The sequence below is a fragment of the Pleuronectes platessa genome, chromosome 14, assembly GCF_947347685.1.
Source record: "Pleuronectes platessa chromosome 14, fPlePla1.1, whole genome shotgun sequence".
NCBI lineage: Eukaryota > Metazoa > Chordata > Actinopteri > Pleuronectiformes > Pleuronectidae > Pleuronectes > Pleuronectes platessa.
Window position 1 is genome coordinate 13,228,545 of NC_070639.1, and position 14,727 is coordinate 13,243,271.

Consider the following 14,727-nt stretch of genomic DNA (forward strand, 5'->3'; position numbering starts at 1 on the left):
TATAAAAGAGCTGTAAAAAAGGAAAATGACCTGGTGGGACCAGTCGAGACAGGTGACAACACGATGTTTGGACCAGCGCTCGTCCATGAACTGCCTGTTGAGAGACAGCTTCGCTCCGGCCTGGATTTCACTGAGGGGATAACAAAGCACCACAAATCAATAAAAACACTGCTTCAGAAACCAATTATGATTTAAAAAAAACGGCACTAGCTGTCCGACTATTACCCCTCCTTCTCCTCCAGGTCACGGCCACTGTAGTCGAAGAAGAGGTCCACATGCTCTGATAGAGCTCGCTCAATAATGCGAGTGCTGTGGTCAAAGAAATTCGCAAACTCCTCCGAGTGCAGGATCTGGAGTTTTTCCTCCTCGGTTAGCTCATGGGGGGGCACTATACAGAGGAGAAAAAGACAATGAAATGTATTGAGGTTATCCAACGCTCGGGGTCATTATGAAAAGTGATGCACTGCTTTACAGGAATAGAAACCTCTTTGTTCTCTGCATTCACTATTATAAATGAAATTGTAAAATTTCTAGAGGAGCTGAAGAGGCTCTATTTCATGGGTAGTGAAGTACCTTCCTCCTCCTCCTTCTGGTCGGGTTTCTCAGTCGGAGTCACGACTGCTGGTTGAGGAGCAGCAATTTCTTCCTCCTCTTCTTCCTCTGTTGATAAAAACAGGACAGGGAAAATACACTTAGCTGAGTCGACTACATCTCTGAATTAACATATTACTATGCAAGAAACTGCAAATCATTTTGTTTATGTCAAAACTTGAGCAGAAAATAAACCAAATTCAGAGTAAAAAAAAACTTTCACAACAAGGACGATCATGGCTCCAGCCACAGGTTTGATCATTTTTGGTCAGTACATCTTCCACCTCTATTATTTTCTTCTTTCAATAAAAGCTTGGGCGGGTGATTATCGGCATGCCCATAGACTGATTTTGTACCTCTGCCTTGCATTTGTTTGGTTTGTCAGCACAATGTCGCCTTTCAGACAGAACCTGCTCCTCTAAAGCCGGGAAGTTTGTCATTTGTGTCGAAGGGACACAGCGCAGCGGGTGTGTTGTTGTCATAGGGACCCCTGTCTTTACTAACTGTTAATGAGACTCTAGCCATTCAATAGACTTGAGCTGTCAGTGTAGCCGTTTCCTCTGTGTCCCAGTAGCAGGTTGCCCCCTTCTAGGCCACAGGGCAGCGGGGCAGAGGGTGTGGAGCAGCTGCCAGGGCCCGGCCCATTGGTGTGGCCGGATGACGGCATGGTGCAAAAGCAGATGGTGATGCTGGGATTGTCTTGTGCTCTTCAGAGGTGGCATGGGGATGGTACAGAGGTTTTCCGCCTGGCTGCCCTGACACAAGCTTCTCCCTGAACGGCAAGCCTATGCAATTACCATCCTAGCAGGAGGTCCTGCAACTGCTATTCAACCTCAGAGAATGTACGACAAAATACAGGCCAGACCAGCTGGCAAACTGCACACCGGTTCTACCTCAAAGAAGATGAACACGCTTTTTCAAAACACATCTCTTAAAGACAGTATATAGCTCATTCTTTCGATGTAAAAAAAATAGAAGAAAAAGCAGGACAAAACAGATTCATGAGGAGAGGGGAAATACTCGTCTGGTTCCTACAGCCGTTTATCTTGGTATGAACCTTATAGTTAATCTAGGATGACAGCACCACATGCCAGAATTTCCTTCCTACTGAGATAATCTAAATGATAATGTCATCCGTCACTTTGTCCATAAACTGATTTATCCCCTTTCTCAGACGGAGGTTTGGGAAGAAGGTTATTGGGTGCACTGATGAGTTTACAGAACTGGGTTGATGAAACAAGCCATTTCAATGTGCGGCCGTACTCCTGCAACCAACAGGGGAAGGTTAAAATCTTTCCTTTCAAGGGCCTCAATCAGGCTTAAAGGAAAACAGTAATCACTGTCTTTCAGCTAGTCCCGGCCGTGCTCGTCAGCCCTTTTCGTGGTGAGGCAGCCAGAGCAATCAACCTGCCAGGCATTAGGAGCGGATAGACAATCTGAAAATAAAGGGTATAATGCACCTGCCAGCCAAAATGGCCATTTGGAGAAAAGCTAGTGATCCTGGTGACCCCGCTGGGGAGGGACGTGTAGGGGGGCAGCAGCAGCGCTTAGCGAGGCTGGGTGGTGGAGGAAAGACAAGAAGGAGGGGTTGGTGGTGGTGGGGGTTTGCATTTAACAGAATTCACCCGAATCACCGATGTCCCATACACTGACACCTCCTCTCAAAGCAGGCCCAATTATGGCTTTTGTACCACTTAAGGAATAAAAGCTTTTCTCTGGGGGAGCTGGACAGGAGGAGTTGGGGTGAGGGGGGGGGGGGGGGGGCAGAGTAATCACAGGTCTTCGTCAATTGACAATATATTAATGCAAACACAGCATGAGGCCAGTGATGTACAACCAGAAAACTAAATGACCTTTGCTCTTCGCTGCAGGTGTCTTCCACTTTCTATATGTCCTGCCAGAACAAGGATCTGACTTCAGCACGTGCAACAGCGTTTGTCTCGGCTTTATAAAAGGCCAATAATGAAACCACACATAACAAAAACCTGCCAGTGTACACACACACACACACACACGGTCAGATTTTTTGTTCTTTAAATAGAGAATCTCTATCGACAGTTTCCAAAATTGTGATCAATATTTTTCAAGTTGAAAAATGTCGGTATCTTTGACTACAGCCAAAAAAGAAATATGATTTTGACGATCTGATAACACTGTGATCCTCTGTGAATCTGAATTATACTGTTTTCAACTCTTTTAACAGTGGTTACAAACATGTCTAATAAACAGTGAGGAGTAAAGATCCCAAACATGCCCGTGGTCAGCACAAATCCAAAACCAGGAACAAAGGTATAAAAAAAAGTATTTTCAAAAACTATTCAACTGCACATTGAGAAAAATGTTCCATTAAAATGTATTAGCTGCTGTATGACAGAGGGATACGATTGATATTTAACAGTACTAATCATCAAGTGCATAAAAGCTGACCAATACTACAAGTGGCACTCGAAACAAGAAGGCCATTAAGGGCTTTTGTGATTAAAAGTTTTAACCTGCCTCTGAATTCCGAGTGATTAAAAACAATCACATTCAATTAAATATTCGATTTACTAAAACTCCTCTACATACTTAATGCTAAGTAGACAGACACACAGACACATGCACACACACACACACACCCCTCAGCTCTCCTCAACCTCCAACAGTATCTTACTCCATAATTACAGCCTCTTGTTGAGGAGTGCATACTGATGCTACATTACCTACCAGTGCAGTTGGGAATACTGTAGCTGAATTACGGACATTCACCAATCTGACAACTCAAAATCAATTAATTTTTTTTAAGTGCCACCAGATAAAAACGTGCATCCACATAGAGCTCAACAGCGTAGTTTTCTGAATAGAGATTTTGATGATCCTCCATATTGTAACCATCCAAGGTAAACTTACCACAAGCTATTTTATATTATACTATTTTATATGGTCCTGCAGAAGCCCAGAGCTCTTATGATATCTGATCTTTAAGAAAAACACATTCCCCCCCGCAATATCAAGGATACCACCCTGCCCACAAACCTCAGGTATAGCAACCATGGAAACGTTCACCACAACCGCTAAAATCATATTAGCTACCTCAGGAAGGTTCAGTGTTACTGCACTGGGATACTGTACTAAAAACTAAACGTTGTACACAAACATACAAGATGCAAAGTACAATATATATCAACACTATATCAACAAGGTTGAATTCAAGAAATCGCACAGTGGAAGTTGTTGGAAAGGGATAATTTGCAGTGGTTTATGGAATTAGTATTAAAATAATTATGCGCAGTCTTGTACCTTTGCCATATTTTCCATTTTGCCATGTTATTGTTTTATGTAAATTAAATCTTATGATTAATCTTGTAGCTGGTGGCTCCAGCTCCAGGCTTAAAACTCTGTTTATAAAAATGCCCTAAAACATCAATGGAAAAAGCTAATGGGGTATTTAGTTCTGAAACCAGTTCTAAAAGCATGCGATAACTGTTATGCTATATTGTCTAAAGTTCACAAACTGGGATGTTTAAGACGCCAGGGCTAATAGTTTTCAATGTGTGAGTCATCTTATACAGTCAAAGCAATCTTAGAGGTGATTTCATGCCACAATATGTTGATAAACATGGCCCAGTACTTGTTCAGTGGACGAGTGAGGCACTACTGTCCCTGTGACCAACAAACAAATAATATAAAAATGAGGATGCATTCTCCTCGACTGTTCAGGCGGTCTTTCTTCAGGGTCAATGGGGCAAGTGATGTTCAAAATAAAAAACCTTGAATCTTTTACTCCTTTTCTCGGAGATGTCTTTTGCCGACACTGTGGGAACCCTTGGTCTGCAGCGAGCCGGGCAAGGCCACCGCTCCCTCTAATGCCACCGCCCGCTGACCTTGAGAGTGCCGGGCTGTTGCCTCCCTTTGACAACATGATAAATCGCTCAATCACAGAGCAGACCTGATGCCATCCCGCACATCAGAAATGCGCCGAGGGGAGCAAGCAGGGAAGGGGATGCCGTCTCATCGAGTGCCAGAAGTGATGGTGTGAAAATGCACAATGTCACTGACTGCGTTTTGTTATGTGCCTGTTCAGTGAAGGGAAAAGACAGGGAAGCGAGGGAGTTGATGAAATGATTACATAGTGGCAGAGAGGGGAAGGGGGCCTCGTGTTGAACAGCTGGCAGAAAACATCGTTGTTTAACACAGTTTTTACAATGCTCAGTAGAGTCCAGAGTAAAGAGCGACAAGGAACAGAGGGATGCTCTTCATCCTTCACTAGTTCTGCTCATAGTTTTCCAGAAAATCACACAATTCTATCTCGCTCAAGCCGCATGCCACCAAATAGTTTCCTACACGCCACCTGATCGAGCCGAAACCAGCAATCAGTACACTGTTTAAAATCCTTACCAAGCTTTTACGAATGTTTAAAACGATGCCAGCTGATTAAAATAAACTGAGAAATCAGAAAGAAAAAAAAGACTCTGCTTCTTCCAGTGGCTGTACTTTGAGGAATTGCAACTGGTCCAGATACTTCTCTCAGTCGAGTGAATACCTGAGCCAAGGCTCAAACAGGCCTCTTCAAATGAAACAAGTTGCTCATTGATATCAGTCCCCAACTACATATGCGTTGTAAGATGTCCTATGTCTTAAATTCCTGCATCAGCCCCATGATCCAGATCCACACCAGAATGTAATGGGTTCTTCCCTGACTCATACCGCATCCTTACACCAAGTTTTGTTGAAATCTTCTCGGTTGTTTCTGTGTTATTTTGCTCACAAACAGACAGACAGACAGACAGACAGACAGACAGACAGACAGACAGAGGTGAAAACACAACCTCCTTGACGCAGGTAAACATAACAGAAAAACACAAAACACAAATCCTCCAATCCCGATTTTAGTCAAGCGCGTCATTCACCATCTGCCGATACATAAATCCAGCAAGCAGGGCACCTACAAATAATGCATATTTCATGGACATGTGTCCAACATGTGGACGTTAGCAGCAGCCCGAACATCAGCAATTACATACTTATCGACATGCTTCAGAGGCAGTAAGCAGTCATATGCACTCCTCTTCATATCTTCCCCTCCAATCACATTTCTCTTTCCTGTCACTGGTTTCTCATCTTGCTCATTAATTATACAGAGTTGGTTGTCGAGCTGCACATGAGGCTCAGAGGAGCAGAAAAGGCAGGGTTTAAATTCTTTCCTCTGACTTTTAGTTCCTGGGCCTCATTTTTTCTTTACTTTCATCTCAGTTCATTGTTAAATCAACTCGCTTCTACTTGTTGTTCATTTCCGGTCTCTTGTGCACCTCATGCAGCAAAATAAAACATTTGTCAACCCTCGTCAGACGACCATATATGTCGATGTAAATAGAGCTTGTTAAACCTATACATTGACATATTCAAGCACTCAGTTGTGTACCGACATCTTTTCTTTGTGTTTTGGGATGTAAACCTGTACAACATGATGTGAGAATCACCTTCTTTTTGCTGGGTCACGACAGGTGTCTGCGTCTCTTTTGTGTAGGACACAGTCTCACGTGGAGGGAAGTCCACCTGTGTGACTTTGGCCATTCCCAGTTTTGGAGTCACTCGCCTAAAAGCACAGAACAACTCAAACTTTGCACAACATCACTGCAAAAGAGTCAACAAAAACATACAACAGTCATATTACTTTAGCTGCTCTTCTGTGTTTCTGAAACAATTCACAGCTTTAAAAAAATGTTTATCAAACTGCTGATCAAAGGAAGTAAATGGGTGTTTCATGGGATGGCTTCAGATTAGTTTAACAACCAGTGTGAATTCATTAAAAAGGTTTTGTCTTCTCACTCTTGCATGCACGGTTTTTCCTGCACTGCATTAACTGAATCATGACTTTGAAAAACAAAGTAATCATGCCATAGATTGAGAGAAGGGAAAATGACCAGGAAAGGAGAGAAGAGAGTGTCCAGTACCCCAGCTCAGAATCAGAGTGAAGTTGAAGTGTGGACGGGTCAGAGTCCCAGTGCAGAGTCCTGGTTAGTGTCACGGCAACAAGGCGGCATTAGTGAGAGAGACAGGCAAGCACAAATGAAGAGAGGAGATCAGGTTAGCTTTGTGGCACACAACATGCTGATCGGATCGTACGTCACTCATCAGTCACGTTTGCATGTTACCAAACACACTTAACACACTCCATTTATTTTTTGTTATTGTTGTGTCTCAGGTCAAATCGCGCTCGCGTCGCTCTACGCAATACTCAAGATGACAGATGAAAGAACGTGTCTGCTTAAAATGCGTGGACACATCGGCCCTCCGAGTGGGATGACACAGGGTGTAATGTGCAGCCTGCGGGGCTGATACAGCCTGAACTGTGTCACACCAAAGACTCCCAGTGCTGTGCAGACAGAGAGGGAAGGAGCGAGAGAGAGAGAGAAAGAGAAGGAGCCCTCAGGGAGAAAACATGACCTCCATGTGTGTAGGAAATGGCCATGCTGGTGAGGGAAATGAGTCAACACGTAGGGGGAACAGCTCCCTGGGCCTGATGGGACACTGGGGGAGCTTGGATTTCTGTGCAGGGAAGGGGCTCTAATTAGGGGTTAAGAAGTCCCCCAGGCATCGCAGCAGCAGCCTGCTGTTTTATTGTTAATTTAGAATCGTCCTAATTCAACGGCACACAAATTAAATAAACACGCACTCACTCGGCATTAACTCCTCGTCATTGGCTGTTTGGGTGTGAGACCTTGTAAAAACGCTCAGCTCTCTTGCTCTTAATACCATCAGGCTTTACATTTATTCATAACCTGTGTCCCGAGTTCAATGTAATGCAAAGCTCACAAAGCAAAAGCAGATCTGCAATTCTTCAAACCATGTGAAAGATATTTCAGAACTTATGTGCTGTATAATAACATTTGGAATTTCAGTGGCTGTGACAGTGAAAACATTTTCTTGTAGGCATAAGCATGAATGAGCACAAAAAGTTGACAGAGCGGTTTGAAGAGATTTAAGATCAATGACGTAAAACACATTCAGACATTTTATCTTTAATGGAGAAAAAGGCCGTGAATCTTATAGATTCTTAATACAGTGGCATTGTGTAAACTCTTGTAAAGTCCTGTAAGGGAAGTGGGGGGAAAATATGTGATGCAGACATTTAATTAGGTAGGTATGTGTGCGTGTGTAAATATATATTTATATATATAAACATACCTGGGTCCAACGGCTCCATCAGAGTCCTGGCTTCCTGCCTCGCTTGGCGTACCTGCCGATTTGGCAGTCGGAGAAATGGGACGAGGGACTACACAGTGAGACACACAATAATCATCTGTTACCATGTAAAGTTGCTGAGGTATTCACTACAGAGGACAAATTCATCCAGACTACAGTGGATGAACAATCTTAAATGTTAGGACATTTTCTCACTGACACGATATTACTGAACATGTGGTAAACAGTGTTGACTCCTGATATTAGGAGCAGAGCAGGACAAATATGTAAATCTGTCCGTAAGTAACCAACACGAGAGTAAAAAAAGAGGCATAACAAAATGGAAATTGCATTGACTTTGTCTGTATTAAATAAACGTTTGAATAGCTGCAATGTCATGTAGAATATAAAGACAAACATGATGTTGTGTCTCTTCTGTTAAGAGTGTTGGATTGTGGCTCTGAGGTGACGTGGGTTTTTAGTATGGATCTCTTCTGCCACCTGGTGTTAGCAACAGGACAGTGCTCCAAAAACCCACAGCAAATAATCTGAGCATTACAAAAACATTAACATTTTGGACTTTCACTAATACTTCTTTTATCAATGACTCTGCTCATGTTGTAAAACAACACCATTGTCATTATTGTGAAATCTGCTTAAGTTAGACTGTTTCAGAGATCATGTTCAGGCTCGTCTCAGCAATTTGCTGTGAAAACCTGCAAAAACATATTGAATACATTTTTGGAAATGACATTTCCTTTTAAAAATCCCTTGGTGGTAGCCTGTGTATCTGTGTAATGGATATGACTTTTCTTGAGAGGCTCTGTAATAGACAGCTCTGAATCTCAAATAACTAAAATAAAAACATTTCACCTCATGAGAATGATTATGAGTTTAAAGGTTGGCTTTCAGCTTTAATGTTTGGCTGTTAGCATACAAACCTGATGAGCAGTATTAAAAAGGGTCCTTTATTATCAAATTATCATTGGCAGAAAAATAACAGACAATCTAAGGTTATTAAAGTTGATATTTGGTTGTACATTAGTAGCAGTCAATGACTGAATGTTACTGCTTCTGAGCTTCTTGCCTTCAGTCTGGTCTTCAACATGATCTCATGATCAGCCGGATTAAAATCATGTGACGGGGTTGCCAAGTAAAGAACATGCCATTGTTTGGCTGTAAAGAAAAGATTCCTATACTCCTCACCCAGTAGGAGTGTGAACAACACTAAGACAGTGTATATATAAATATAACCATGAAACTTATAAAACAGGCTCCCCGAAATACCTGTTGTTCCCTAAATTAAAAGTTATTAAAAGCAGATGTGACTGAATGAACGAACCAACAAGTAACATAACATACCGACAGGAGCATCTGAGGCTATGCCCATACTCTGTAGCATGGCCTCAGTCTCACGTCTTTTCTTCTCCAGGTCAGTATCGTCCTGGTGAGCGGCAGCATCTTTCAACTGGTCGGACTGGAAGAATTAAAACGTATCACCTATTAATGCATCATCACACATTACCTTGCTATGATCTCCGACAATTAAGGTCTGTCCACTAACGTGCAAGGACAGGATCAATTCATTGATCAGATTAAGATAATAAATGTTTGATGAAGAATTAATGACAACATTTCTCATGGTATTTACAGCAGATTATTGTATTGTTTCAATCAACACATTTCCAATAAGGATGTTAACATTTAAGGGCTAAAGAATAAGAAGATACCAGAAAGGCACCAAATAAAAAGTGTCTGCAACTAACAGCTTCCTAAATGTGCTCTGACGACATCACTTTTCAGATTTTTAGCTTTGGGAGACTTTTGCACATCCCCAGGTTCTGACTAATTAACTGAGATTTGCATTTGTTGGACAGTTCAAGAATTTAACCTAACGAGCACCAGAGAATTCAAACAAATTTGAACAAATAACAGCTTTGTCATTATTTGACAATGCCCCTCTGTTGGACAGGCAGATGGTAGATTGTCTTAAAATCACAATGTGCAAATGGTTTGAAAAGCTTTTCCTTCAATAAAATGATTTTTGCTGACATCACTATAGATTTACATATGAGGTGAAGGCATACGTTCTTATCTTGTGTGGAGATTGTGTGCTACACGTACACATTATCCTTTTTATGAAAAACAACTTGCAAACACTGACTCAGTCATTTTAGTCGTATTGTTCTGTGATCACATTACATCAGAGATGAGCATTTTCATACACTCTACTTAGTGTCAATCAACTCACACAAAGCAGTCCATGAAACACGTTTTCTTTTGCCAACTTTGTTTTGACATCGTAGATCATCAATATGAAATTAACTGTCATCGCAGATTTACAGTATATAAATAGCAAATATGTGAAATCCTTGAAAGAATCATGATCATGAATCATTACATGTTTTTAATTAATATTTTACATTAGCAAGTTATGAGTGTCATAACAAAACAGCAGCCAACTATGCGTTTATAATTAATTAATTCTCCAGTAAAATCTTCTTAGACTTGACAGACTGACAGTGGGGGTCACCATGAACAAGTGAGAGGTGAAATGTATGTCACCTCTAAAAGTAAATTTGATTTAATATGTTATGAGTGCCATAAAGAAAAAGGAGCCAACTTTGTGTTTAATTTTCATTAAATAAAGAAATACATATATATAATATTGAATTTCATTATACTTGTTATTGTCTTGTGTGGAATCAAATCCAACATCCAACGTGCATAAGTGTCATTAAACCTTTAACGTTTGTTTATTGACACACAAATAGACTTTAGTTTTCAAAGTGCCACATGACCACAATGATTTGAGTCACGCTTTCACTCAAATCGAGCCACTAATGGTTTTGAATGCATTCCTTCTCCATAATACTTTTCAGTCCTCATTGCCAGTGAATGCTGGACACATTCACAAAGGGTTACCCATACCTCTTTCTTCTTGCGCTCCTCCTCCTTCCTTTTCTTCTCCTCTCGGATTTGGGCCAAACGTTGCTTCTTCCTCTCCAGCTCTGCCTTCAGCTCACTCTTGTCGGACATGATGCCACAGCTGGGAACGAAAACACAATTCCTTCAAGTGGCACCGAGAAACAAGTGAATCTTGAGATGAAACCTGTTGACATCAGGGGGACTGGTTGTGTTTGCACTGGGAACTAAAAGGCAGACATGTGAGGTGGGTCTGCTGACAGATGATTCTCCCAGCTTCAGCACCACCTTGTGCAGGATCCCAGCTGGGAGCCCAGCTTGCCCTGGCAGGAGGACCACTGATCATCCAGGGTGCTTCCTCTCCTCTCTGCAGCTCAGGGACTTTAATGTGTTCCCTGTTTGCAGAGTGACACTGACAATTAACGTCAGCTAGCAGAGCCCCACCCTAACCACTGACAAGACCGATAACAGCTTAGCATGGGGCTAGCTTATCCCTCTTCATTCACTTCACTCTCTGCTTCTCATAATCTCTCACGTATGATATCGATCTACATATGGAGTTCATGTTGGCATCTCTTTATTTTACCAATCGCATTGCGGTTCCATTGAAAACCGACAAAGCGGCCTCGTTAGCTGCTGACGTTAGCTTTCCTTGTTATAGCTAGCATCACTATTGTACATTTATCTGTGAAATCCTAATATCTCGCAAAGTCAGGTGTGATCTCTTAAAGTTAAATGGTGCTTTTAAGAAAAATAAAATAAAACGTGATTCCCACAACTCAACCTCTACTTTTAGTACTAAAGATGTAGCATTAGCTTTGTTTGTTAGCGGCTAGCTTTCAGCTACACAGACCGCAGGCTGAATAAAGCCAAGCTAGCGAATAAAGTGGAATTACAAACACGGTGACAGAAACATATTCATGTTATAAGTGTGTGGCACTGAAGAAAACGCGACTTCAATCCGTGGATCACCAACCTTAAAGCAGGTTTTCGACCTGACACCAAACACGCAGCCAAAACAACTGAGCTGACAGCCCAACTACAGGAGCCGGGAGGAGTCAAAAGGGGCTATTTTAGCTTCGCCATGCCTGTGCTTGGGGGAAAAAACTCAAAGGCAGACTAAACAAAAACAAGACAAGCAACTGGACTTGATACTGTGGATAATATAACAAAATTATCTTTGCAAAAATCCTCAATCATTCCAGTAAGAGGAACCCACCATCCGAAAGGTTGCTCATCATACAGATTGTGTTCTACTCTATTCTAACATTTCTCCCTCTTCAGCAGCCAATTATCAGAACAATCATACAAGTCTAATTATTCAAGAACTGAAAGATGCTGATTAGAACTTGCCAGTATTTATTGTAAATATATATAAATGCTCTCAACATTCTCAAGCCCACACATCAAAATACAAAGCAATGAGATAATAGAAAAATCTGTCATGATTATTTATACAGCGTATGTTGAACCACCCCACTATTTGCATGCACTCGCAACATTACATCTTCAAGCAAACAGGAATAAGCTCAAGGTGCCAACAAAAGGAATCTAAGGAAAGATGAGCACACCCTCTCACACTAGTGCAGACTGGGTTAACATATTCTACATTCAGCCCCCTGAAAAAACTAATTTATTCGGCAATAATTTAATCTGCTCCGTCTAGTTTGTTGAGCCTCTTCCTGACGTCCCCAGTGGTCTCCGAATCAGCTCCCTCCGTCAGCTGAGACAGGGATGGACCCACTTTGGTGTTGTCCTCACCTCCCCCGTCGGTATGCAAGGTATGCAGGACCTGCTCACTGGGACGTTTCCAAGAGGGTCGAGTGGCAATCCAGAGGATCAGAGCTCCAAAAATCACCAGGAGGAGTCCCAGAACGTTCACAAAAATTGCCTCCGGAGGCAAGTCTTTATACTTTGGGTTATTCCTTTGTCAAGACATACAAAAAAAGTTTTAATCAGTTTATGCAGCAGATTAACATTGCACATTTATTTTGTAGAATATAATTTATCTTAAGTATTGAAAAGTACTTACAGGCCAAAAATGAGTTTCTCTGTGATGCCCATGAGTGCCACAGCTACCACACTGGTAAAGAGAAATAGACCACTGTAGATGTGGAGGGGCATAAACGCTGCTCTCCAGTACACCGGAGTAATTGGTATCAAGTATATGCCAACTCCAAGGACCAGCTGCTCATTGAAGGGGAGAAAAAATGCACTTGTCAGATACTCTACTAATCAAGAATGCTATTCACTGGGATTTTGCATTTTAGAGACTTAGTGAGAGGGGTATTTGTTTTTTGGTGTTCTTTAAAAAAAGTAAATGCAAAATACTGCACCAACCAACCAGCAGTTATTACTTCAGACACAAATAACAATAACAAATTAAAAAAAGTGTATTTACCTGTAGACAGTAAAGCGCGACCGCTGTCAGGCCCAGCCAGCTGTGCAGACTGTACATGTTGGGGATTTTTGCACCATTATGGAAGTCAAAAACTGCCACCACAGATATAACAGCGAGAATGAAGGACACCAAGTGCAAGCCTGCATGGATGAACTTCATCAGCAGTTTGCTGCACTGCCAGGTAAAGGGGAGCCTGTAGACAATGATGGCTGCAAGAGAGGGTCAGTCGGTGTAAATCAAACAGGTTTGGATGCAACCATGAGGGAAGATAAAATGAGACCATGTATGTTGTGATTTGGCATTATACAAGTTAAATTGAATTGAATTAATTGATTTTAAACATCACTATCCAAGCATTGCTATTGTCACTATATAATTTAGTTTTAGGTCTTTTAACCATGTGAAGTCAACATGTGTCAGGTTCATGCTTCCCTAACAGGGATTATATCAAATATGTAAACCCCTTGTATAAAATGTTCCACCACAAGTCCGCAAAGAGCGAAGGTCGAAGAAGAACTCTGCTTCTTTACTTTAAGTAGCATTGCGACACAGAAAAACCACAGGTACAAGTCCATAACCTTCATTTAATTACATACAAGAAGTATTAGCAGCAAAGTAAGACTGACCCTTTTTAAGGTGTTTAGTCATTGAGGCAACGAACGTGATAAAAGTTGTTTTTCATTTTAATGTGCAAGATAATATCTTGTGCAAACAACTTTTTATCTTGGGGGCTTCAGGCACATTCTGAAAACTTTACTGAAGGACAAGTTGCAATAAAACCCTTCTAACCAGTATCTAGTGACTTATTTGACCATTTGTCTTATTGTTGCTCGTCCACAACATTGCACGACTCAACACATAAAGGACATGAAGCGTCTCCAATGTCATCATACATTATACTTAAGAAATCCACCACATCTTTGAATGTAAAAATCACAATCTACAAACTTATACTTGCCACAAAAAATGCATCTTAAGTAAAAAGGCCTTTGGTCCCTTTTCCACAAATTTTGTGCAAAAGTAGAATAAACTGGAAAGTCTAAACTTATTGCATTTAAGCAAAGTTGTGTTAACCTGTCACAATGAAAGATCAGTTTAGTTTTATAATTACGCATAAGCCAACATCAATCTATCCTTTTTTGAGTCTTGTGTAACTTAGCCCTCGGGGCAATACCTGGCGCTAATTTTTTATACTAATACAACATACTTCATTAAACAAACCATATTTATTTAAGGGGGGGGGGGGGGGGGCGACGACGACGGCGAGTCCTCTCACCTATTCCTTGAATGAAAATAAACCCTGCGACCATTAGCAGCGGATGCCAGTTGAATTCGCCCGCCGCTCCATCCCAGGCTAAACCTTCCCTGTACTGCAGAACCCAAACCAACACGAAGATTATGGAGACAACTCCGAACAAGACGGTGGCGGACAGAGCGACCAGGAACTGCCTGAAGTTCTCCATCGCCATCGGAGCCAGTGTGTGATCAGTCTCAGCAGCAGAGGAACCCGAGGCAGCTTCTTCTCTGACGCAGCAGCTGCTTCGGTTTCTAATCACAACAACTTCAAGAGGCGGTGGACGAGAGGGGAGCGCGGTCACGTGGCTGGGCTGGGCAAAATGTAGGAAGGAAACGAGTTTGTGTAACTT

General features: G+C 41.7%; 2 protein-coding genes across 3 annotated transcripts in view; both read right to left on the reverse strand.

The window, feature by feature from the left end:
* LOC128455666 (dynein, cytoplasmic 1, intermediate chain 2a) overlaps positions 1–11,733 on the reverse strand; it is an 18,630-nt gene extending 6,897 nt beyond the window's left edge. The window contains exons 1-9 of one of the 2 annotated variants that reach the window (XM_053439406.1): positions 11,657–11,733; positions 10,687–10,804; positions 9,118–9,232; positions 7,759–7,846; positions 6,525–6,584; positions 6,051–6,166; positions 574–660; positions 226–388; positions 31–130 (exon numbers count right to left, since the gene is read on the reverse strand). In XM_053439406.1, the coding sequence (XP_053295381.1) occupies positions 31–130; positions 226–388; positions 574–660; positions 6,051–6,166; positions 6,525–6,584; positions 7,759–7,846; positions 9,118–9,232; positions 10,687–10,794 (837 nt within the window). In that variant the 5' untranslated portion in view covers positions 10,795–10,804; positions 11,657–11,733. The remainder of the gene's footprint in view (positions 1–30; positions 131–225; positions 389–573; positions 661–6,050; positions 6,167–6,524; positions 6,585–7,758; positions 7,847–9,117; positions 9,233–10,686; positions 10,805–11,656) is intronic. The other variant, XM_053439405.1, reaches the window with a different exon arrangement.
* A 289-nt stretch (positions 11,734–12,022) lies between these two features.
* On the reverse strand, positions 12,023–14,727 carry LOC128455668 (plasma membrane ascorbate-dependent reductase CYBRD1). The gene is made up of 4 exons (XM_053439409.1): positions 14,358–14,727; positions 13,082–13,290; positions 12,713–12,867; positions 12,023–12,605 (listed from the first exon to the last, which is right to left on the reverse strand). The coding sequence occupies exons 1-4, from the start codon at positions 14,548–14,550 to the stop codon at positions 12,329–12,331; spliced, it is 834 nt and encodes a 277-aa protein (XP_053295384.1). The 5' UTR covers positions 14,551–14,727; the 3' UTR covers positions 12,023–12,328.

Bases quoted from the DNA above. Each gene is read 5' to 3' on its own strand.
- LOC128455668 (XM_053439409.1), bottom strand. From the start codon at position 14,550: ATGGCGATGGAGAACTTCAGGCAGTTCCTGGTCGCTCTGTCCGCCACC. The intron at 13,291-14,357 runs GTGAGAGGACTC...CCTCTCTTGCAG, and splicing joins TATTTTCATTCAAGGAATAG to CCATCATTGTCTACAGGCTC. The intron at 12,868-13,081 runs GTAAATACACTT...TTCAATGAGCAG, and splicing joins TCGCGCTTTACTGTCTACAG to CTGGTCCTTGGAGTTGGCAT.